Genomic DNA, 23,909 nt, shown 5'->3' with positions numbered 1-23,909 from the left:
CCGACATCATATAAAACTGACTAAGCAATGCAGAAATTTATGAAACCCGATATGTTGATGCTTTGTTTCTGGGAACTGTGAAAACCTTGGCAGCTGCAAGTACATTGATAATAAGACAAAGGCGAGGGTGAGTGTGTATGGACAACAGGTATTTTGCCTTTGACAGCAGACAGAAAAGACCTGCGGTGACCTCACGAACAAAACATTACCACAAGTGGGTTGCCATGTCCTGTGCAGCCTTCCAATGTGTGCCACTGACTCTACTCTGTGCTGTTGATTCATGATGTTGCCAAGTGGAGCATGTGGAGAGAATAAAAAATTGGGTCTAGAATTGAGCCCTGAGAGACCCCAAAGGTGATATCTGGTGAAAAAGATAAAGCACCGTCTGTTTTAATAAGGTAAAAAGCTAACACTCTCTCACAAAGCAAGTTCAACATACTTTGGTCGGCATACTGAATCTTCAAAATGGCTAATCTGAAACAATATCAATACATATCTGCTATTAACTTCAAATAGCATGACATCGTTTTGCATCTCATTGTAATTTTATTTTATTTTATTTTTAAAAAGGATCCCCATTAGCTGATACCAATGGCTCCAACTAGTTTTCCTGGGGTCCGAAATCAAGTAAATTACATACTATATACAACATAATATTTGTGTAACGCTAATGACATTAAAATTTTCCAAACATACTGTATATAAAATTCACATTCATTCACATCATCCACAACCATTTAGCCTCAAGGCCCATCATCAGGGAAAATAGAACGAAAAACCATACATGACCAACACTGGACTATCGATCAGCTGCGCAAGTAATGGATTATTAGATGGTGTTTGAATGAGGATTTGTTAGAGGATTGACGGATTTGAAGAGGGCAGCTATTCCAGTGATAAATGACTATCTTTTTTAAGGCATTAGATTTTGAGAGAAGGTAAAATGATCACCGGCTGTTCTAGTGAAATGATGTCCCTGCATTTGGTAATTTGACTGTATAAAAACTTGGCTTTAGTAGAATAACTGCTGTTACTAAAGAATATGACGGTGCTTAAGGTGAGTCTTTTCTTTACTTGTAACCATGATAGTTTATGATGCATGCTGTCTGTGTTCGTTTTTATGGGGCAATGTAAGACTAGTCTCGCAGCTCTGTTTTGGGCAATTTGTAATTTCCTCAGTACACTTTTTGATGCAAAAGACCATATAGGTGAGCAATAGTCCAGGTGGCTTAAACTAAAGATTTAACTACTTGTCCCAGAATGTGTGCGGGAACATACGGAAGGCATTTTCTTGCCATGGAGATGCCATTTCCCATTTTCCTGACAATTGTGTCAATGTGCTCTACCCATGACAATTGACTGTCTGTAGTTAGTCCCAGTAATTTGACCTTTTCCACCTGCTGTATCGGTTCACCATCCAAATAGAGATTCAGTGTGGGCATAGATGACAGCTTATGACTAGATCCCAGAATAATAGATTTGGTTTTTGAGATATAAGTACCAACTTATTTTTTTTTATCCAATCAAAGACCAAGTTTAAATCTGAAGATAAAACTTGGTCTAGTTCTCTGCTAGTATTTGCTGCAAAATACAGTGTGGAATCATCGGCGTATACATTTTGCATCTGTTTTTGCTTCTCTTCCTGGTAATTCTTTGGCCATTTTATAGTTGTTTTGTAACTGAGGTCTCGCATCTCTTTTTAGTAATTTTTGTGTTTTTTTTGTAGTTGTTTGTTGGACTGTCCAACAAGAAATGTTAACATGTCACTTCATGCAGAGGTTTGCTGGACCGTCAGTAATCCGAACAGCCAAGCACATGCGACACAGACCGATAAATCCAAGTATTTTTCTCAAGACAAACAAAGTATATCAATGACTAAATATGAAAGATTATAAAACAAGAAAGTTCTATTTCACAAAATATGCCTCTGAGGGGGAAAAGAGGTCAAAACAGTGTTGGGTGGTTACTGCAGTAAAAAATATGTGTTAAGACAAGTAAGGCTGTCGCAATAACCGCAATATTGCAATACCGCGCTATATTGACAAGCCAATGCCAGTAGCGTGACAAGGCACTGAGCGTCTATTTTGGTGCTTTTTTCTAGTCGCAGAGGGAGTTGAAAAATGTTCAACTTTGGGTAAAAAGCTTTTTATCCAGCCATCTAATGACAAAGGAAGTGGGGCGGGACAAACAACAACCGTCACATCCTACACGGGCAAGTGCTGAACAACAACAACAATGGAGGAAAAATGTATACACATAGACCGGTGGGTCCGTCCTCTTTATCCCAACATGCTCCAACCTTTCCTTCATCCAGAGTAAGTACTTGTACTTGTACTTGTACCTTGTGCCGACATTTTTACTTGTGTGGATATTCCGCATCACAGTAACCAGACGCAACCAAAGAATCTCAGCTGAAAAAAACACTGCGCCTCATTGCCCTTCTGTATTCTGCATTTAACCATAAACAAGTATTTAAATCTGTCATATTTGTCATTTAAAAAGCCACAATATACGTAATAATAGCCTAACAATAAAGCTTAATTATACAGCATTAAAATCAGGATGAATTATGTAATTTGCAAAAAAAAAAAGAAGAAGGCAATGATAACGTATACAGCGTTGTGGAGCCAATCATTATCACCGCAGGGGAAATTCCTTCACCGCGACAGCCCTAAAGACAAATTTCTGACAAAGTCTGCAAAGTTAATTAGTGCTGAATCTTTACCTCGGCATCCTATTGACCTTCATCATTTGTTCCTGGTTCTTCTAATGTACGGTGCAGATGAGCTACGCATATCAATCAACAGAAGTATGAACATGTCATATTTTCTATTCACGGTCGGCCACATGTCACCCAGAGCTGCGCTGATTGAAAAATGTTTGCAGGCTTCAAAATCAATCACTCGCACGGATTTCAGCATAGTTAATATGCAAAGGTAAATGTAATAAAGTGATTAAGTGTTGCTAAATAATGTAAGCTATACCTGCTTTGCGAGTGTGTGAATCGCTGGGAAATGGTACAAGCTCATTGATCAAAATAGTACAGCGTTTATATTGACAAAATGTTGAATATGGTCTCTGCTACAGTTATCACATAATCGGCTAAATATGTTATTTATTGTGCCCAGCACACATGGACGTATTCTGGAGGAGTGAAACAAACAATGACATAACATTACCCAATGCAAACAAACAACTTCGTCTTCTGTCCCAAGTTCAATAAATACAATTTGCAACAAATTAGGTAATCCATCCAAAAGAACTGAAAACTGTAGCCCTTAAGTCATCATTTAATGAGCAATAACACATGAAATGGACTTAATATCACAAAACAAACAAAGCATTTTCCAGAGCAGATTATGGGTAGAGACTTGTCATAATCGCCCCCTGGTGTGGCCACAAATACTCAAAAGTTCTACAAACCCATTAATCTTGCTACGTCACGCGGGCTGTTGAGCCAGCTCAGTGCTGAGCCGGAGAAACAACCTGGTGCTCATGGCGGTCAATTAAAGCTACATGATCAAATATGTCAAATGCCGCGTATAAGGTCCCAAGACAAAGCGTGAACCATCTCCAGCATCTGCTGTTTGAAGGAGGTCATCCGGTGCTCGCAATGGAGTTTCTCGAGAATAGTGACGTTTAAAAAATGGAGCATTTTGACTACAAACAACATTGGTTGTTGTAACACTGTCAAGATATTAATGTCATCTTTCCGTGCTGGTAAAAATTGCACTACAGTTGATTTTTTCCCCTTTGAGCTATTTGACTGTTATAGCTGAGTGGTGAAATTAACAATGAAGGGCCTAATCGCAAATACCTGCAAGACAATCAGCTGCAAATCTCATTAGTAGTGATTTTTTTAAAGTGATTACACAGTCAAGCTAAAGTACTGCCCTTCTATTAACCAATCTATATTGCCACCAGATTTTTTTAAAATAATGTCCAGCTCAGTGGGTGATGGAAACAGCATTTTAGAGTCTGTACTTTTCTGACTGAGTTTTTCCAGAAGTGGCCTGAAGTGATGCATTCATGACCAGGCTGTTCTCATACACCATTCGTAGCTGTACCTACAAAAAGAAATGCACTGTAATTCGCCTATATCCCATAAAATCAATTCATATTTAATCCACGTAATCTTGAACCAGGAAGTATAAAGAGTGCCAAAGGAAGGAAGTTGGGGTGGATGGGTGGGTCAAAAAAAACAACAGATTTTTGCCCCAGGAAACTGGTGTTCGAATCTCGTATGAAACCAGAAGTCAACGTTGATTTATTTGTCACGTAACTTCCATACTTTAGTAACGCCGCTTCTGTAGTTAATTTAACCCAAACGTTGATTTATTTGTCACGTGACTTCCGTACTTAAGCAACACCACTTCCGTAGTCATTTTAACCCAAACCACGATCTTTTCTTAAACCTAACTAAATAGTTTTGTTGCCTAAACCTATCTAAGTTGTTTAAGGTGAAGACGGATGTTTAATTTGAAAAGATTGACAGGTGTTCCTGTACATTCGTCATGTGTTGCTGGACTCTCGCAGGAAAACACACAAAAAATGATGAATAACTTTTCGAACAGTTGTATGAAGATACGTTGGCATGACCGTAGAGGGGAATGTGCCAGTAGATTACGATGTATAGAGAATAAATTACCAACCATGTCAAAATTGTCTATAAGGAGGTTTGTAGTCGAGCAACATCAAGTGGACAGGTAGATCGGCTCATGCAGAAGGCGACTACCTTTGAGTACAACAGGAATATTGGTTTAAAATAGCTGTGGCTATAGAGAGTTTGAAAACATGAGAGAAAAAGCAAGCAAGACCTTTCTTTGGTTGATTGGTTGGTTACCATACTATTTACTCATTTCCTGACTGAATTAAAGTGCTTTATTTTGAAAATAACTTGATCTTTTGCACCTGAGATATTGTTGAAATTACAGTTTTTGTTCAGTTCTTTTCATAATTAGCTAGACCTAATAGACTTAATTATCTATCCCTGACATGTAAAAACAATTTTAGCTAGAAACAGAAAAACAATAAGAGAAGTTTTGAAAGATAGGATGTTAAAATACCAGTTGTATCTATTGAAAATAACACTGTATTACACACAGAACACAGAACGTGAATATTACGCGGTGAAAAAGCAGCCTTTTTTTCCATAATGACGTCAATTTCAATCATGTTTTGCGGAACGGTTTGAGTTGCGCCTATAATTATGACGGCAAACCTTGACAAAGGTAGCGCAGACCATATCCACTCCTTCCATTCTTCCCTTTCACAATAAAAACCCTAGACACATAATATTCGCAGGAAAGTATTTTGCATGTTCATGTCGTTTATTCGTCACGCTCCCGGTGGATAAAGGCTGTGAGTCAGACTCCAAATGAAGAAGTGATGAAAACTCTTCTATTATACACAGCAAAGATTGTTAATAACTCGTAAAACTTCTGCAATCCTAGCTGATATTAAATTCTATTACTCTGCAGAGGAGGTTTCACACGCTGCAGAATCTTAAAAATGACAAATGCTCTCCAACTACTTCTGTCACAGTAAAGCGAACACGGATAACCTACTGCTTTAGATGCGATGACTCATAGTGCTGATTGTAGTGAGGAGGAAAGAGAAGAGAAACACACACTCACCATGTCTGTATCCGACACTGGCCCGAAACTCGTCACGTAGATGTTTGTCCTCACTTCTGTCACAGTCTCTGAGGAAACAAGACGACAAGGACCAGAAAGCATTACAGTGAAGTCTGTGTGCAGGAAGCTTTGCTGCGGCTCCGTCTTTGTTAAGCTGATTGTTTGTGTACATGACGGTGAAGTCTGCCTGTTGGCATTTAACTAAGCCGCTTCACACACAAATTCAACTGTAATCAAAGGTTAGAGGAACACTTCAAACTGAGGTAAAAACTGCATGCTCGGTGGAGAATTTGTGCCCCCGTTGGATGGCTTAATATCTGGATTCTTGCAGTCTTTGTGCAGTATTTTGTCAAAACCATGTCAACTTTGTTGTGCCACAGATTGTAGAACATAATGCTGGACCAATAGTATTAGAAAATGTACACTCAAGCATTGCTAGACAGCGTTGGTAATAGTCCAAGTATTTGGCCCAGGAGGGTTTCTTCAACCTCAATTTAGGGGTAAAATGTTGCCGCGAGCAACTTCACAGATGCTTTTGAAAGTCTTTAGTTCAGTAAAACTGCTATTTGTTTGGCTCAGGCTAGTTTTGTCCACTACAGCATAAAATCTGCTTTGGGCCAGGCCCAAGTCTGTATCTTTGGAGCGAAGACATCCCTTTGGACCCAAAATAATTTGAGTTGGCCTGCCCCAAAAACATTTAACAGTCCCTAAGGGACTACTGGCTCAGGAATAATAATATGCAGCAGTCAGCGTTAAGGATGCGGCTCTGTGTGAGTTTTTTTATTCAAATAATGGGCACACTGTGCAGCTATTACACAATTCTATGCACACATTATAATCACATTAGGCATGATGTAGTCTATTGTAGTATGAATTTGGCATGACTGTTCCAAAGGTTTGTCTGCTCTAGAGGGCCAGTGTAGTTCTTTAATCATAATTGCACGTATCAGTCCACGTTACGTTACATTACAAGCTCCATTACTGCTTTTGTTCTGTCACAACAATGATTTATGAATTATTCCTCGTACTGTAACGATGATCCAAATTGATCATTATACAGTAAATTAGCCAGGACTTTTAAATGTGATATTAATTAAGAGCTGTGGAATAATTGTTTCCAAATACTTCACAAATGATGAGAATGTAGCATTAAGTAGGGCGTGTGGTGAAAGTCGTGACAGATCAAAATTTGCCCTCTTCAGTGTGGGCTGAATCAGCTCCTCTGGGCCAAATGTGTGAAGCAGGCTTTTGGGCCATTGGCGAGACAAATGGCTGCTCCCAGTGGTGCAACAACTAGAGACTGATGAGGCTTTTCTCCAAAAGTGAATAGATCCTCGCCTCTAACTGCGTCCCAGATCTAACCGACCACCCACAGGTGCAGTCTCCAGTCCTCTGGCAAAGGGCCCCCTCGAGAGAGGAGATCCACTTCCACATTAATCATTCCTGCGACACAAATAGCTCTCGCAAATGCGTGATTATTACAACACCCAGTCAGCAGTTTGCATGGCGGGGCTGAACAGAATGAGTCGCCCTGTTTCTGTTTACAAAAATGCATCGAGGAGCATAGGGCAGAGCTAATAGATGCTGCTGAAAATGAAATGAAATGGTTTTTCTCCAGTTTCTATCTGGTCTGTTTGTCTGAGATGGTCCCACATGAGGGTTTCTCACTAGGACTGAGGGTGATGGGGGCACGGTGGGTGGCCAACAGGAGGAAGATTGGTAGCCTTGTTCATGTACATGCAGGAGCTGTTGACATTGACTGAGCGTTCTGGTCCTACTGAGGAGGGCCCCAGCTGGTGTGTCTGTTTGCAGGTAGATGGTTGGACTATTGAGATCATAAATCTAAACCATTAGCAGAGATCTTCCGACCTTCTTAGAGAAATAAAATCTGCAGATTAATAACCAACATCTTGTAATTTTGTAATATATTTTTTATATAAGATGAATGTAGATCCATCTGCAACACAAAATGACTGATTCCATGCTGTCCTGCTATTCAAGGGAATAGAACTGAACCAGGAAATGCATTTCCTGTAGAAAATGCGTGTGAATGCTGAAAGCTAAAATTAATCGCAAAGCATTTGCTGAAAATTCAAAAGTATTAAACCGTTAAGGCATTGCACTGCACTGCTGGGAAAAACCTGGAAACTGAAATGTAAAACTGGACGAATTGACTGCTGAAACTGCATTTCAACTGCAAGAAGTGAACACATTTCTAGAAAAGCTGAAAGCTAAACTGTGATACTGTGAAAAGTTGGAAGTTGAAATTAATTTACTGAAAAGGCTGAAAGAAGAAATGCCTTGTTCATAAAACATTGAACATTATATAAAAGGCATGAAAGAAAGGGAAAAAAAGTTGAATACATGTCTTTAAAGAACATACCATTTTGACATTTGAATGGTTTCTTTAGCTGAAAGTATGCAAAAGTAGTAGTCAATCGAAACGATGTACGGAAGAAGTATAATTACTTTGTGACCTGTTTAAATCTTAGTCCCTAAATGAACTCTGTAGATAAAAGTGTGCAGTATGTTTGTCCTGCGAGGGTATGCTGAATCAGCATTCACACAACATTTACACAAGAACTATCCATAGTTTTAAGTATTGTTTGAATTGTAGACAGACGCAACAGTCTCTCAGTTTGTTTGTATCTGCAGTAAGAGATACAAGAAGTGTTCTGCAAAACATGAGCATCTTAAAAACACAAGGCAACCCTGATATTCTATAAAATATAGACATAAGATGATATTTTATCATATTTTTGATGAAGAGAGACTATAAAGAAGAAATAAATCATATGAATGTTTTTTTTAACATGGCTGCTTCATGAAAAATCAAAGTCTACAACATAAGCTAGAGCTGGGCGATGTGTTTTTTTTTTTCTCATGTCTTTATATTGAGCAAATATATTTCACATATAATTCACTTGTGCATTCAAAGCTCATTTTCATGTTCTGCGATCCGTTCTAATGGCAGAGCACCGATGGTGACCACTTGGGATCGGATCTCAATGCTCTATAGGCAAATTAACACGTCAACACATTTATACATACATTTTATTAACATAAAAATATGAGGTTATTATCTTCCGGCGGTCCCCTGGGGACCTCCGTACCGCCAACACCGAGCTTCTGTGCCGGGGATGAGAGTGAGTGAGCGGGCGGGGGTCAGCTCTGTGCAGTTGCACGGGAACAAAGACACAGACGCAACACCAACAGTAGGATAAAAATGTACTTCCCATGCTTAGTCTGATAGTCTGTAGATATATTGCCTCTCTCTCTGCCCACTGAGCAGCGGCTGAGCGGCTCTCGTTCTTCGGAGGCCGACCATTTAATAAGCAAAATAAAATGACATACATCGCCCCAAAAAATTGCCCCAAAATTCAACCGATGATGTACTCAGCCAGTCGCCGATATATTGGTCCAATCGCCCAACCCTAATACAAGCCTTCATAAATATGTAATCATATAGTGCATGTAACTACATTAATTCATGTAAATACACTACAAAGTGCATATCTAAGCATATGTTTAGCTTGTAAAGCAATGACGCCCTACTGGCCTATGAATGAAGTGTAATATTTCAACCAATCAGAATTATTTTGGTTATAATCGTACCAGTGCTCGTGGCTCAGTGAGGATTCCCTAAATATTGAAAGACACAAGATGCAGGCCATGCTGGTCTTGTATGTGGTTACTCTTGTGTTCTTCCACTGATTTGTCTGGCCTGTAGTAGTCTCTTGGGCCTGTTGGATGTTTCACTGCACCGCACAGGTGTGTACATTCAGCCGCTGCACTACATAAGGAAAACCATCATGACTGTAAGTCCTCAGTGGTGCAGGCCTCTCCATCTCCTTGCCCTTGAGAGATGCGTGAACGTCGACACAGAGGCAGAATCTGACATTAACGTCTCGTGCCTGGTTCCTTTCTCTGGTTGCTGTCATGGAGACCAGGTCATCCAGCCTGGTGGGTTCTGCAGCCTGATAGCCACGCTCGTGGCTTCAGCAGCAAGCAGCAGAGCAGAAATGACCATTCCAGCTGGCTGGCTGGCTGAGAAAATGGCAAAGCCTGCTTGAGCATGTGGACTTGCTGTTACCTTGGGGTGCGAATATTTGGATGAAATGGCATCAATTAGAGGAATTTCCACTGACATGTGCTTGTTTGCCATTTGGGCATGATTGAACAAGAGCTCCCACCCAAGGGAGAGCAGATTTTCTGCACTAAGTGACCTGACTTCAGTGTGATCCCGGTTTGTGCCGTCTGTGTGTGACTTTCTAGATCCATGAGGTCCATAAACAAGCACTGGAAATAAACTATTTAGCAAAAAACAGTGCAGTATCTGATAGTTATTACAGCAACAAGCTAAATGGCAATAAGAACATAATAATCATGCGATTAATTGCAAATTAATCACATTTTTCCTCGCCAAAATTGTACATAATTTTGGAGCGTTATTTAGTCTTTTTCTCAACAAGCTAGTATGACATGGTTGGTACCAATGGATTCCTTAGGGTTTCTCGTTTCATATGATAGCAGTATCTTTACTCTAGTTTCAAAATTGAGCCCACTACAACCTCCGAAAGGCCGATTGGCGTTAAAACAAATTTGTGTTAACGCAGCCTTAATTTATATTGTTTACAGCACCATGTATAGAAAGACCTATGTGTGCATGAAGACTTGTAGTGACTGATGCACATTTCCATGTATCCCAATTCTCCATATTCTTATTTTCGCGAGCTAAAACAGCGACACACAACGAGCAGTCTGTGATTTATGGAACATAATAGTGTTGCTTACCTCCCAGCCCCGGACGTAGCCTGTTGTCATATCCATCCAGCAGCCTGTCTAGGATTCGGGTGAAAATGGTGATATTGTCTCTACTATCATCGGGTAACGGCTCTCTGTGTCCAGTTACTGCCCTGCAGGAAGAAAACGGAGACAGGAAGGTGGAGTCAAAAGATGGAAATCATATAAAAGGTAATAAAAAGTTAATATAAAAACTGATATATTGTTCCATTGGAGACTGGCATTCAGAGTCCAGTGGTGTGAAAGGAGCCTGATGTTTGTTTGTATCAGCCATCGCAATTTCGATCTGTATTCTAGAGGTTTTAATATTTTCACTCTCCACTACACAAATGGATATAACAAAGATTTATTAGTCAAAACATTACATATAACAACTGTCAGTATACATGAATGATGTGAGAATGAATTATGACCATGATCTAAAGTCATATTAATTGGAAATTTAAACACATTTTGATAGTCAACATAATCCAATACTATAAATAAGACCTGTTTCTGTTCAGAAATAGCTCTAATTTCACCTGCCTGTTTTAATATTTCTCTCACAGGCGAAATCGTATGCGAGTGGTCAGCCTCGGGCTTCAATCAATATTTGGATAATAACGTCTGGTTGTGTTTGTTTTTGTTAGATTCGTCTTTACTGACTGGAACCTCCGTATTTACAAAAAAACCCTGTAAATTTATGATAATGAATTCTTGCCCAAGAAGGAAATACTCGGCAGCGTTTTGTTAGAGGATTCATCATATGCTATCAGCTACTGGTTATTAATTTACATGGCCCACAATCCCCTGCAGAACAATATTGTGGTGAGATGAAAAGGCCACTGTACTGTAGGTGGAACACTGATGAGTTAATGAGTAGCGTCTTTTAATTAAACTTAAATCCCCTGAGGAGCTGACCTATAATATCCAAGTAATCCCCATCAACAAGCGGTCCGTGTCCTGATGCACTATCGCACACGCAGCATTGTGCTGCTCGGCGAAGACGGAGCTTTAAGGAATTTAGTGCCTGAAGAGTAACCCGAATTTTGCCTGAATGTTGCTCAAAGGGGAGACTGCACTCTCAACAGCCAATCTGTCTGTGCTAGGCCTCTTAGAAGGGCTTTCAGTAGCTTAATCTGTCCTATAATAACAACTCAACATAAGAGTCCATCTGAGCTACAACGCCATTAAAACACTAACTGGGCGAAGGTCACTATTTAAAATGTATGCAGCTGTAATTATTATCAGTTCGGGGATTCGAAATAACACTCGGGCATGCTTTGAACAGCAAACATCATTTTGCCCAATGCATTAGGGCAAATGACTTCAGCCTAGCTAAGTGGCTATTACATAGGCATATGTGGGCAATAAATAAATATCAATTAGGCATCACGGCTCCCTCATGTTGCAGCCATCACTTCCTTTACATTGTAATGCCCCCCATATTGTACAGTATAATAAACCAGGACGTAGATTTATGAAGCCCCAAAACAAGGGAGAAGGGATGTTGCATTATAAGGTTTTGAATGCAACATTAATATCACTCATACTGTTATTTGTGTGGCTACTCCATGGATATACAGTATAAAGGGAACTGGATACAGCGTCTGAGGCAGGCGCCCGTTCCTATGAGAGTTGCTCAGTGGCGCATGAAGCCAAAATGGCTCGACTGCCGAGTGATAAAGAACACGTATCATCCGGCGATCTTCCGCATCCATTGGGCCCGTAGAGCAGGCGCAGTAGCGTTTCCTTTAACTCCGCCTCCCAGCCCTCAATCCAGCCTCGTTCTGGGGCTCATTCACATGAACGGAGGAAGGAAAATAACTTTTGATTCAGCTAATAGTGCATTTTACAACTTTTAGGAACTAATGATTGATCGTGTTTGTGATCGTCAGAGATGGCTTAAATTCCTGTTAGTGCAAATAAAACATTTCCTGCTGCTGCTTCACATTCAAAGCATTTAACTGGCGAAACACAGTGAGAATTTTATTGTGAAGCAGCAACAGGAAACACAAGATTGTCATTTTGTTTTGTAGACAATTTTTTAATGAACAGTCATTTTTGTCTTTTTTTTTTGACTGTGGATCGGTTTTAAATATTGCATGGAGTATAATTGAACAAGAAGGGAGCTTAATGAATGGTTAGAAAGAGCTGCAGGTGGCAGGCAGGACACCTTCAACCTGAAAGTAACCAACTTAACTGTGTCCAGCTGTTGTGGAAAACTAATTGCGCTGTGGGCAGCATGAAATCAGATCGTATTTGCAACGATTTTGACTGACTTCCTTATTCAAATATTGCTTGGTTGCACTGTAAATACAAAACGCAGTTGCTCTTCTGTTTTATTTCTGACAAAGTAGCTGCGCAAGAAGTGTTTGCTGTATGAAACCCAATTTCCTGTTACCACTGTACCCACTGTACCCACAGGTGTCTCCAAATCCACCAGCACTGAACTCCTAAGAACTATAACTTTAAGAAGAAAGTACTAATGATCAGCCACTGATGATGTCAGATATTTGAGGCTCAATATCTCCACTGAGACTAAGCCTTTTAACACTAAGCTCACGATCGTGGAGTGGGGCACAGTTTGATATATTCTAGCTGTCAAATGGGTACCTAAGTGTATAATTAAGCTCTGCCAAAATTATGTTAAAATATGACAGTGTAACAGTGTACTCATAAATATTTGAAAGATATATGCATTTCTGGCTCTTCATTCACAAACCTTATGAAAAAGTGACAGGCATGCATGTTTGAGGCCGCTCCGACACCGAAAATGACAAATAACGAAAAAGCCTCAGAAATGAGTTAAACTGCAATAGGTAATAATATCTCACTTAACAGGAATCATATAACAAACACAAAGCCTCTGTGGCCTCTCGAACAGCACCAGCGGAAAACTCAAAAATGAATGAGAAACCTTTAGTCCCTGTGAAACCATTCTCACAATGTCTGCTTCACACTAAAATATCCACTTCAGGAAAACAAAGCACTTGTGTGGTGTGTAGCATCTGTGTGCTTTTCTGAAGCACACACTCGCTCTCTGTGACACATGTACGTGCACACACTTTGACACACACAACACACACACACATGCTAACGTATTCCAGTATGCGCCAGCTGTTCAAATTCCCTGATGAGGACAAAGAAATGGGACATTCCCTCTGAATTTGACATATATTTTTTTAAATACACAGGTTTCATAATCTGCCAGCCGCTTGTTTTACGTCCTAATAGGAAAAGAAAGGACAGAACAGTCATTATAATCCTGAACTATTCATACATACTGTAAAGAGAAACCTTTAAAGAGAACAAACTCTGCGTCAGCGATTGACATTGTTGAATGTTTGTCTGAATGTTGCCTGAAGGAGAGCAAGTTTCATAATGAGCACAAAAGGTAAAGGACAGATACCGTAGGTGTAAACACCGGAGATGTAAATACAGACGTCCACAATGTTACATATCTACTCTCATTTCAATGTGATGATACATTTGACATCCCGCATTCATAAAATATTTATATTAGTCATGGTTTTAGCACATAAATAATGTTAATTTTTAATAACTGCCATGCTGTCTGATTGCATTATTCTGTGTGGTCGCTGTGAAATTGAAGTTTGACAGTTAAAAGTGAATTATGAGTATTTGATCATGAGGTGACTGATACGTCTTCGCCGATGCTGTGTGAGACGAGCCTGGAAAACTGTGTTTGCAAAAGGCCCCATGACACGTCTGACTGAAACAAAAACCTTGTTTTCTTGTTTGGTAGAAATTATTCACTATAAAATTGCTCATGTGGTTGTAAAAAAGTGTAGGAAGTTGACATTTACTGTTAGTTTTCCCATCCTAACTGGTGCGACAAAACCAACACCTTTTATGATTCTTTTTGGCTGTTTTCACAGCAGACATTTAAGCACTGGTGTAGCTAATAACATTAATAACTAGAAAAGACAATTTCTTACAAAATTGTGGTGTGAATGCTGGATGTTGAAATGACGCAAAACTGAATTGCTGGCTTTAAAAGTTGAATAATACCAATAATGTATGAAAGACATGGAATATTTTAAGGTTGGTTGAAAAGCTGAAGCTGAAGTGCTAGCCTTAAAAGTTGTGCCCATAATGTATGAAAGATGTGGAATATTGTAAGGTTGGTTGAAAAGCAGATGCTAAACTAAATTGCTGGCTTTAAAAGTTGAATAATACCAATCATGTATGAAAGACGTGGAATATTTTGAGGTTGGTTGAAAGCTGAAACTGAAGTGCTGGCCTTAGAAGTTGTGCCCATAATGTATGAAAGATGTGGAATATTTTAATGTTGGTTGAAAAGCGGACGCTAAACTGAATTGCTAGCTTTAAAAGTTGAATAATGCCCATAATGTATGAAAGATGTGGAATATCTTAAGGTTGGTTGAAAAACTGAAGCTGAAGTGCTGGCCTTAAAAGTTGTGCCCATAATGTATGAAAGTTGTGAAGTATTTTAAGTTTGGTTGAAAAGCAGACGCTAAACTGAATTGCTGGCTTTAAAAGTTGAATAATACCAATAATGTATGAAAGATGTGGAATATTTAAGGTTGGTTGAAAAGCGGACGCTAAACTGAATTGCTGGCTTTAAAAGTTGAATAATGCCCATAATGCATGAAAGATGTAGAAGATTGTGAGGTTTAAATAGTAGCTGAAAGTATGAATATTAGAGAGAACTGGAAAAATGCTTGAAAAATGATAGAAATCAATCTAAGGTGCACGTCTCAAACCCCTGCTTCTTAGTAAAAAAATGTGGGTTTGATTGCCAAAATAGTATTATCATGAGAGAGAAAAGACTCTGCCGAACGCATCGATGTTGATTTTATCTTTGTTGTGTCAAAAATGGGAGAATGGGAGCAGGCTATAGAGAACTGGCATGGTTTGCTTTCCTCCAGACATTTTTTAGTCTCAGTTTCCATGGAACTCAATGCAGCAGCTCCTTGGCACTCCTGTCACTTTCAGGCTCACACTGAGACACTTACTGTAAATGGAGTGCTAATCGATAATGTTACGACTCTTATTTATAACAAGTCAAAATGTCTGCCATAAAATGGTCTATTATTGTATAGAGTTTGGCTCTACCCAACTTCAATCTGAGCAGAGAGAAATCACCTATGTGGGTGTGCAGGCCCTTTTAAGTTGTCTAAGTTTAAGTTGCTTACCCATATACACTATATGGCCATCCCCAAAAAACAGTATGTGGACACAGTTACTGTAAGTCTATACAGTTAAGTCTAGGGTGGCGAGACGTTGCTTACTAGTGGCAATTTTAACATGTTTGCCTGATTACACTCTGATTTGAAATGAAAGTTAATTAGCTGCTCAGTTTCATATTTATTTAACTTTTGAAATCAATAAGAAGTCTATTCAGTATCCATGTGATACTGTACAGTACTGCTGCTCAGCTACGTCATCGAATAGACTTTTAAAGCTCCAACAAACCTAGGGTCAGTTCATCTGTTTATCCATCACTGACTAAATAATGTCAGCACTATGGGCTACCAATATATATATATATATATATATCAAAATACTACACAACTGTACCCAAGTGACTGCTGATTGGCTGATTGGCACAGAGTCACTTGTTGCTAAAGGCAGGAAATAAACTTGCACAGACGTCTCTACACCTTTTTTATCTTTTGGTACAGTGTTGCAGAAACTGACCAATTTTTACACTACCAAAATTGAGTCATTCTTCACAATTTGTGACGACAAAAATCCCTGACCCATTCAACAACACCTTAGACTTAATGGAGCAATTAATACTGCATTAATTAGCCCGAGGCAGGTTTGACTGGAAGACAAACAAACTTGGATTTTTTTTTGTTATGTCAATGATACTTCAAATTGTACATCTTTCACCTGAGCAGTCCGACATCGACAACTTTGAGTCATTATTTCATAATTAAGCTTTCATGTGGGATTTAAAGGGTCTGACTCATCCTGTGCTTAGCACATCCTCGACTTGGGCGGCGCAAGACAATTGTGATTGGTTTAAAGCAAGACAAACAAGCCAGAGCGTATGCCAGCATGATAATGTTTGAAGCCAGAGCTTTCTTTAGCACAGTGCTGTGGAGATAGGTCTGGTTATGTGAGACTACATTCACATTAGCAGTATCAAGCAGAAGCACATTAAACACAACAGATTCATAGTCAGATTTTCTGATTGCATTATTAGATAAGACAAATACTAAGGATATTATACTGTATGTCCTGGAGCATATGGACAATTAAACAACTGTATACTGTGTGTGCAAACAGGCTTTTAACTTTACTGGGAGTTTGTTCTCTCAGAAGAAGAGACACTCTTCATTGAAATGTTACCCTGCAAATACGGAGTTTCTTAATTGGCCGTGTTCCGTAGAAGTCGTCTCTTTAATTATTGCGTAGTCCCATTTCTGCTCCGGATTTGCAACAGCTGAAATGAAAGGGACTCTTTCTCTTTTCTCTTTCAAAGATGAGAGACAGAAAATATTTTAGAGATTGTGAAATATTAAACTCGTGCAAATATACAGTATTTATTAGAGCACACAAGATTACACGCTCCAAAAACCATAGTATGTACATACAAAAGCCTTTGATGAACACTTCACCATACGTTCATGTCACTGGTCTCCACTTTTACCGTGATGGTATTCATTAAAGGTTCTCTATACGATATTCAGAGCATTAAAATAGCAAGATATAGCGGAGGGATGTCTACCTGAGCAGAGAATGAAGTCGCTCTCCCTCTTGTGTGTGTTGTAATCTTAGCTTGTCTGTGCTCCACTGCCCCACTGGCTATCTCACGGCCGTCGCTCTGCACTGCGGTCATGCGGCGGTTACAGCTGACCCGACCGACGGCGTTGTTGTGGACACATAGCGCCCACCCTCTGGTTCCCCATCAGGTAAACAGTGTTAGCTCTGTCAGCACTGTTTCCATTGTTTGCACTGTTACTGCTATTAGCACTGTTAGCTGTGAGCCGCTGGTTCAGCCTTTGCCATGTTGAGAGCCATGTGGAGTCAATAAATATGCTCTAAATTTTGTATTGAGCACCTTTAATGTTGAGTATTTCATTGTAACTCAGTTTTTGTCAAATTCTTAAATCGTTTTACCATTATATGTGACTTTGATGAAAGAGGTGCGGCAAACTGTAGCTAACTACTTGCTTAGTGTAAAATTAACATAGGTCATTTGTACCAATTCGATTTTAACAAAGCTAGCTTGCTAGCTTAACAAAGCTAGCTTCTAGCAAGCAATTCAACATCCATTGATGCCAATAATGTAATGATGCTGGTATAGCGAAATGTTGATTCTGTATTTTTAGCTACATAGCATGATTTTAAAGGAAGGAGCTGCCTCGGATACGTTATTGGAGACAAATCTTGGGTGTGGTTGCCCTTTTAGCTCATGGCGAGGTGGCTATACAGAAGGTCACAATATCCAAATATGTGTGCACCATGAACATCCATATGTACTCACATAGCCAAACCATTGACCGTGTCGTAACATATGACTAAAGCTCATCTTGGTTTACTGTCGTCTGCTGCCATTTGTTGTGTCTTTACGATGAAGAACGTACGGTAATAACAGCCAGAACCAGCTGGGCATTTGAGAAAGTAGAGAAGAAGAAACCTTGGGTGTTCCTGTAAGCCCACGAGCCAATCAAAGCAGTGCTCATGATCGACAGGAACGCGGATCATAAAGTTTCTACTGTGGAGGTCCAGTCCTGTAGTCCCCTTGGGTGACTGGCGATGATAGAAAGAGAAGAGGGCACACAAGACTGGTTGTAACAAATGTGTGTGGGCCGAGCAGTCTGAGTTAGTGGAACGGGCATGAACTGAGTGAGTGGACTGGATCTGATCCAAGGTTAGTGCGCTGAACCAGTCTGACAGGTGAAGGATTGCAGGCTTGGCGAGGGAAGAGATGTACTGGTGGTCTCTCGGGGCTCTCGGGTGCCTGCTCCCATCCAGCCAGCCAGGAGGCATGTGGAGGAGGAGGAGTGAAGTGAGTGGGGAAGCTGGAGCGAAGTGAGAAGTAACGAGAGCTGCTCGGGGGGGCAGTGTGAGATGAAGGTGCTTCATGATGAAGCTGGCTGTGATGGCAAATAGATTAATGAGGAGGAGGAGGAGGAGTGTGTTCCATTCAGTGACTGATTTGACTTGTTTCATTGGGGCCAGTTATTCTATCCTCCAGCTTTCTGGGTGTTGAATATTTGAAGCGGTTTGGAAACAAAACCCTCCCTGTACACATCATTTCATTATCAGCTAAAGTAAGGAGCCCCTGAGGGGACATCTGGCAGAAAAGTTGACCAATTAAGACCCAACTCAAAAACTGTGGTTGGTGAATGTTCTGCTCCTCTGTCACTTACACAACGTGGCTACAATCCAACCTGAAGGTCTCATGAAATGACATTACTTCCTTAATTTGATGTATTTCCATTTAAAGGAGGATGTTGGGGCGGCATATTGGACAGTTAGGGATCAAGCTAATTAAATGGGCTTAGGCAGTTTTAGATGATAGACTGGCCTTTGGTTTATTGGTTGGACTTTTACCATAAGGTAGAAGGACACGTTTCCATTGGACTACTTTTTTTGCACATGGACATTTTTAATAAGTAAAGATAAAATAATTGCCACCACGATAAGCTTTAAAATAATTGTATAGAAGTCTACGAGAAAATGAGCCTACTTCTCACTTTATTTATTACCTCAGTAAACATTGTAAACATGAGTTTATGGTCTCAATCGCTAGTTTCAAGTCTTCTTCAATACAGCATGATGTTCATTTAGTAAATTACGGTCCAATTTAGAGTCAAATAGACCATAAAGCAGGGGATGCTTTAGGGTGTGGGTACCTTGTGATTGACAGGTCGCTACCACGACGTTGTCCGGTCTGGGAGTTCTCCGTGTCTTCGTCTTAGAACTTTAACCCTTTCACAGTGTGTTTTCAGTTCTTGAAAATTAATTGTAACATTTTGGTCGCCTAAAAATGTCTTATTCAGCGTTCGGTTGTACTTAGCTCCACCCTCTCGTGTCACTTCTGGTTTCAAAAAAACAAGATGACGACGGCCAAAATACCGAACTTGAGGCTTCAAAACCGTAGTCCACAAATGAGTGACGTCACAGTGACTAGGTCCACTTCTTACAGTCTATGGACACAACTGTCGGCGAACGAGTTGCATTATGGATAATATAGACGCCATTTTTTGAAAAAGAAGAAGAATGTATGGAATAAAAACGTTATTTTTTCTTTCTATAAATTGTCCAATGTGAGTCTATGCGAGACAATGTTATAGGAGTGCAAAGCTGAATAAGTAGAGCATTTTTTAAAATGTAGCTTGGACGGAATATTGTTGAACTCAGGGGGGAGAAACAAACTCTGATTCACTCCCATCCCAACAAACATTTGGCTGCTGCTTACGCATCTTGAATTCAAAGTGGGCACCTCCGGAAACGCCTCGGCATCCTCCCCCAAAACGACCTCATCTCTCTCTAAGTGTGCGTCACCCCCCTCTGGAGCGATGTGTGAGCCACGGATGACTGATAAGAATCCTGATATCCATCCACCACTAAAGTGCCCCGACGACGCACTCGCTGAACCGCCCTGCCGCTGAGAGATGGGGGCGAACCGAAATCGAATGGAGGGGATTAGTGAGGCTGCTCGGAGCTTTGTGAAGAAGACATATTGGAGGCTGATGACTTTTTCTTGACTGTGGTTACGGGATCACTGGTTTATTTATTATATGTGGCAACAAATATTTAATTCCATCTTCCTGTCATCTAAATCCCACAATGGGTGGGAAAGGCACGGGGAGGGGATTTCTAATTAGCACATTCTTGATTAATAAATAGTAAATTCCAGGCTTGAATTCATGCATGAGTTAACCTTTTGCAACGTAACTAATCTTCCTCACCAGGTCCTCCCACTCATATTCTCTCCTAGTCTACCAGCAATATATTGATAATGTTATGCAGCAGCGCATTGTGCAGCATATTGTCTCTTACCAACGGATGCCTTGTAACATTCAAAGCCTTTACAATTTGACTGATTTTTCTTTGTTTGCTTCTTTCTTCTGTCTTCCACTTGCCTGTTTTGTGCAGATAATATGCACTGGAGAGAGAAACTGCAGGGGGAATGTGATAGCTGCTAACATACAGTAGCTTTGGCTGACTCCAGGGACGGGCCGTCACATCTATATTCGTTCATCTAGGACAAACTTTCTCATGTTCCTTCTGTCATCCACTTTTGGTTCAAGTTTTTTGAGAAGAGCTGCCCTTATTTTAGAACTTATTTTAGAATTTGTGGAAACTGGAACTTGTGTAATGAAATGTGAAACCATAGATTTTAAAATGTAGATAAACAAAGTGGTTTTAACAACAGAAGACTGCTTTCTTTAATGCCCAAACGAACCGCACCAGAGTTTGATTAAAACAGACTAAATGTTGGCTTGTGAAAGTAGTATAGTTAAATATCAGATTTCCAAGCTGTTTACACAATATCCATTGAAAGCTTTATAGAGCTGTAGCTATAAAGAGTCCACTTTCCCCGGTAACTTCCCTCCAGCACTTCCTGCGGGATGCCCAGGTGCTCCCCTGCCAGCTGGGCTGGAGTCCCTGCCGCTTATTCTGGGTTGGCCCCCAGGCCTTTTCCCAGTTGGCAGTCCCTGGCACACTTCTTACAGCTGGCACCCTGGGGACATTTTTAGCAAATGCTCAAACCACCTCCACCGGACACACTTTGTAATGTGTGTTTGCAGTAGATGCCAAGTTAGGTTATGTGTCAACTGGGAACATTTCTTTAGCGCTCTGACTACTTCTTACCGATTGTATTGACTTGAGAGGACAGACTGTTACACGTTTTCAGACAGTGCCAAGAGATTTGCATTGGCTTTCTCGCACAGAGCGGAGGACTGCCGAAACTATTTCAACTTGGGAAAAGGTTTTCAATAGTTGTTCAGCAATAATGACAGCCACGGCCAGCACTTCCTCCCCGGCATCTGTTTAACACTTCCAGTTAAAGCAAGAGATGGAGGGCCAATTGGGGCCTCCTTGGCCCATTGATCGCCATTAGAAGCTGAAAGTTGGAGACTGTGTTTAACAGGCACAATGTGTTCAGACAGTGGAACAAGAAGAGGAAAATAAAATCAATTGGAAAATGTTAATTTCCAGCTGGCACCAACAAATCGTCCAACACTGCTGTTCCTCACCCTGATGGTGTTGAGAAAAAAAGACGCTATCTGCGACTGTTTTGTGGAAGTTGGCTCGATAAATTTCTTGTAGCGCTTCGCAGTTTTGTTTGGTGAAGTTACACAAATGTGTGTCTACAGTGACATTTGTGTCATCCGCTGAGAAATCACACATGTTTAATTATTCGGTTATGACTCAGATGAATCTCAAATGTCAAGCTGTTTTTAAATGTACGGCATCATTTGCTTCTTGTCTTCTGCTAAACATTGTTCTATCCTGTCTAGCACTGTGCTCCTCTTTTCTATTCACCACACATTCCTCCCGTCTTTGCCTCCCACACGCAGTCTCAATTCCCCAATCCATCGCTGTAAAAGCCTCTGCCTTATTTGATCTCGGATTTTTAACAGTTTTCGCCTCTCTTGTTGTCCTTGATCTTTAACTAGCTTTAATTCTCTGCCATGACAACCAAGGTCGGAGACAGGGCATGGAAATGTCTTTCCGGTGTCTGTTCAGGCTGCGAAACAAAAGCTGACCCGTCATCTGAAAGGCTCAGTGTACATGCAGAAAGAAAAACTGGAGAAATTGAAAAATAATGAGAGCTAGGTCGGCCAAGTTCAGTATATCCGTCATAACATTGCCAACAATTGTTTCAACCTAATCAGAAAACGCAGTCCAGGCTCAATGTAGAGATACACAGCAAGGTTTTACGGCAATGAACAGTAACAAGTAATCTATTTTTAAATAAAAAATCCTGTAGCTGTGATTAAAAGACATACATTTTGCAAAAGGAAATGGATATTTTTTGGAAATACAGCCCCACAAATGAAATATGGTAGATAGGACAACAGCCGCCCTACAGCAGCAGGAAATTATCTAACACAAAGATATGATCTGAAACGTGTGATATCAACGTTTGTGACACCAACCTACTTCCCGAGGCAGTTTTAGAAAGAAAGCCACGGCTCTCGCTGTCACATGCGGCACTGATATCTGCGGGGATTACAGAAGCGCAATCACCTGCATCAGCAGCAATGAAGAGATCATTTATAACTGTAAGCATGCTCCATAGCCCCCACACGCTATGAAGCGCTGTAAAACCTGACGCTTTAAAATGATGTGGTTATTTTTCATGGAAGAAGACAGGGCCGGTAGACGAGTTCATGTGGTAAATGATTTCCTATAAAGCCCCAGGAAAGCTAGATAAAATACAACTCAAGAGCTGGTGATATTGAGGCTGACATACCCCTTTTTTAATTCAAAATCTCACTACAATTTCCAAGGAATACAGCGTCATTACAGCAAGAGGAGGGTGGACAAACAGAATCCAATACATCAAATAGAAGAATGGGAGTTTTCTCATAAATCCTGGCTACACAGGCCATACCATATTTCTTTCTATATTGCCGTAATTGCCTTGATTTAGTGATCCGGAAGCCACAGGTAAAGGACACATACAACCGGGTCTCGCAGGTTTTACAGCCAACATATGCATCCCCATCTGGCTGGGCAGCATACGTCACATATAGCGTTTCTGTGAAACAAGAGGCTGAAAATATCGGCGCTCCTCTTTCTGATTACTCGCATCCTTGACAGCACTATTACGCTTTCATCGTTTTCTCATCTCAGTAACACATGTTCTCTCTCCTCATCTCTAATCGCTATGTTCCTATTAACTTGATTTCTCTCTTTATTTTGCTGACTCCAGCTGAAAGGACTCTATTTCCAATCCATAAGGAGATGTAAAGGTTAATCATTCTATTGAACTGGTGCATGTTACTGACCGGTATGCTCTATTAGAATAAATATATGTACGTGTTTTTGTCAGTGTAGGGATAGGAGGGTAAATATACACCTTTTCATGGTAAATATTATCAGTTTACGTTATTATATTTCACATTAAAGTTTTCATTGAGGTGTTGCCAGAATAGACTCTGCAGTAAGAGCCTGTGCTGTGTCAGTCACAGCAGTCGGTTCAGCTTGCCAACCACACTGCGACATTAAGGACATTCAGATGACCTTCCATACATGCAGCCACACTACTACAGTACTCAGATCAAGCCATAGAGTAGACTCAACATAATCTTACTTTAAAATGAGTAATAAAAAAAAATGTGATTTGTAACATTTGCTAAAAATCAGCAAATTTGTGATAAGATAACATTTGATATTTGGTGGGAGAAAGTGATTGTTGCTAGAGTAACCTACTCATATGATGGGAATGTACAGTACAGAAATGTGGTCTGCAGCTAGATGTTATTTTCATTATTAAATAATCTGCCAATTTTTTCCCCTGATCTA

General features: G+C 40.2%; 1 protein-coding gene across 2 annotated transcripts in view; it reads right to left on the bottom strand.

Moving 5' to 3' along the window:
• gabra3 (gamma-aminobutyric acid type A receptor subunit alpha3) overlaps positions 1 to 23,909 on the bottom strand; it is a 113,101-nt gene that overhangs the window by 44,987 nt on the left and 44,205 nt on the right. For both annotated transcript variants that reach the window (XM_037749044.1, XM_037749045.1), the window contains exons 3-4: positions 10,431 to 10,552; positions 5,637 to 5,704 (exon numbers count right to left, since the gene is read on the bottom strand). In XM_037749044.1, coding sequence (XP_037604972.1) covers positions 5,637 to 5,704; positions 10,431 to 10,552 — 190 coding nt within the window. The remainder of the gene's footprint in view (positions 1 to 5,636; positions 5,705 to 10,430; positions 10,553 to 23,909) is intronic.

Source organism: Sebastes umbrosus, chromosome 17, assembly GCF_015220745.1.
Source record: "Sebastes umbrosus isolate fSebUmb1 chromosome 17, fSebUmb1.pri, whole genome shotgun sequence".
NCBI classification, from domain to species: Eukaryota; Metazoa; Chordata; class Actinopteri; order Perciformes; family Sebastidae; genus Sebastes; species Sebastes umbrosus.
This window is presented reverse-complemented; position numbering and strand designations above follow the sequence as displayed.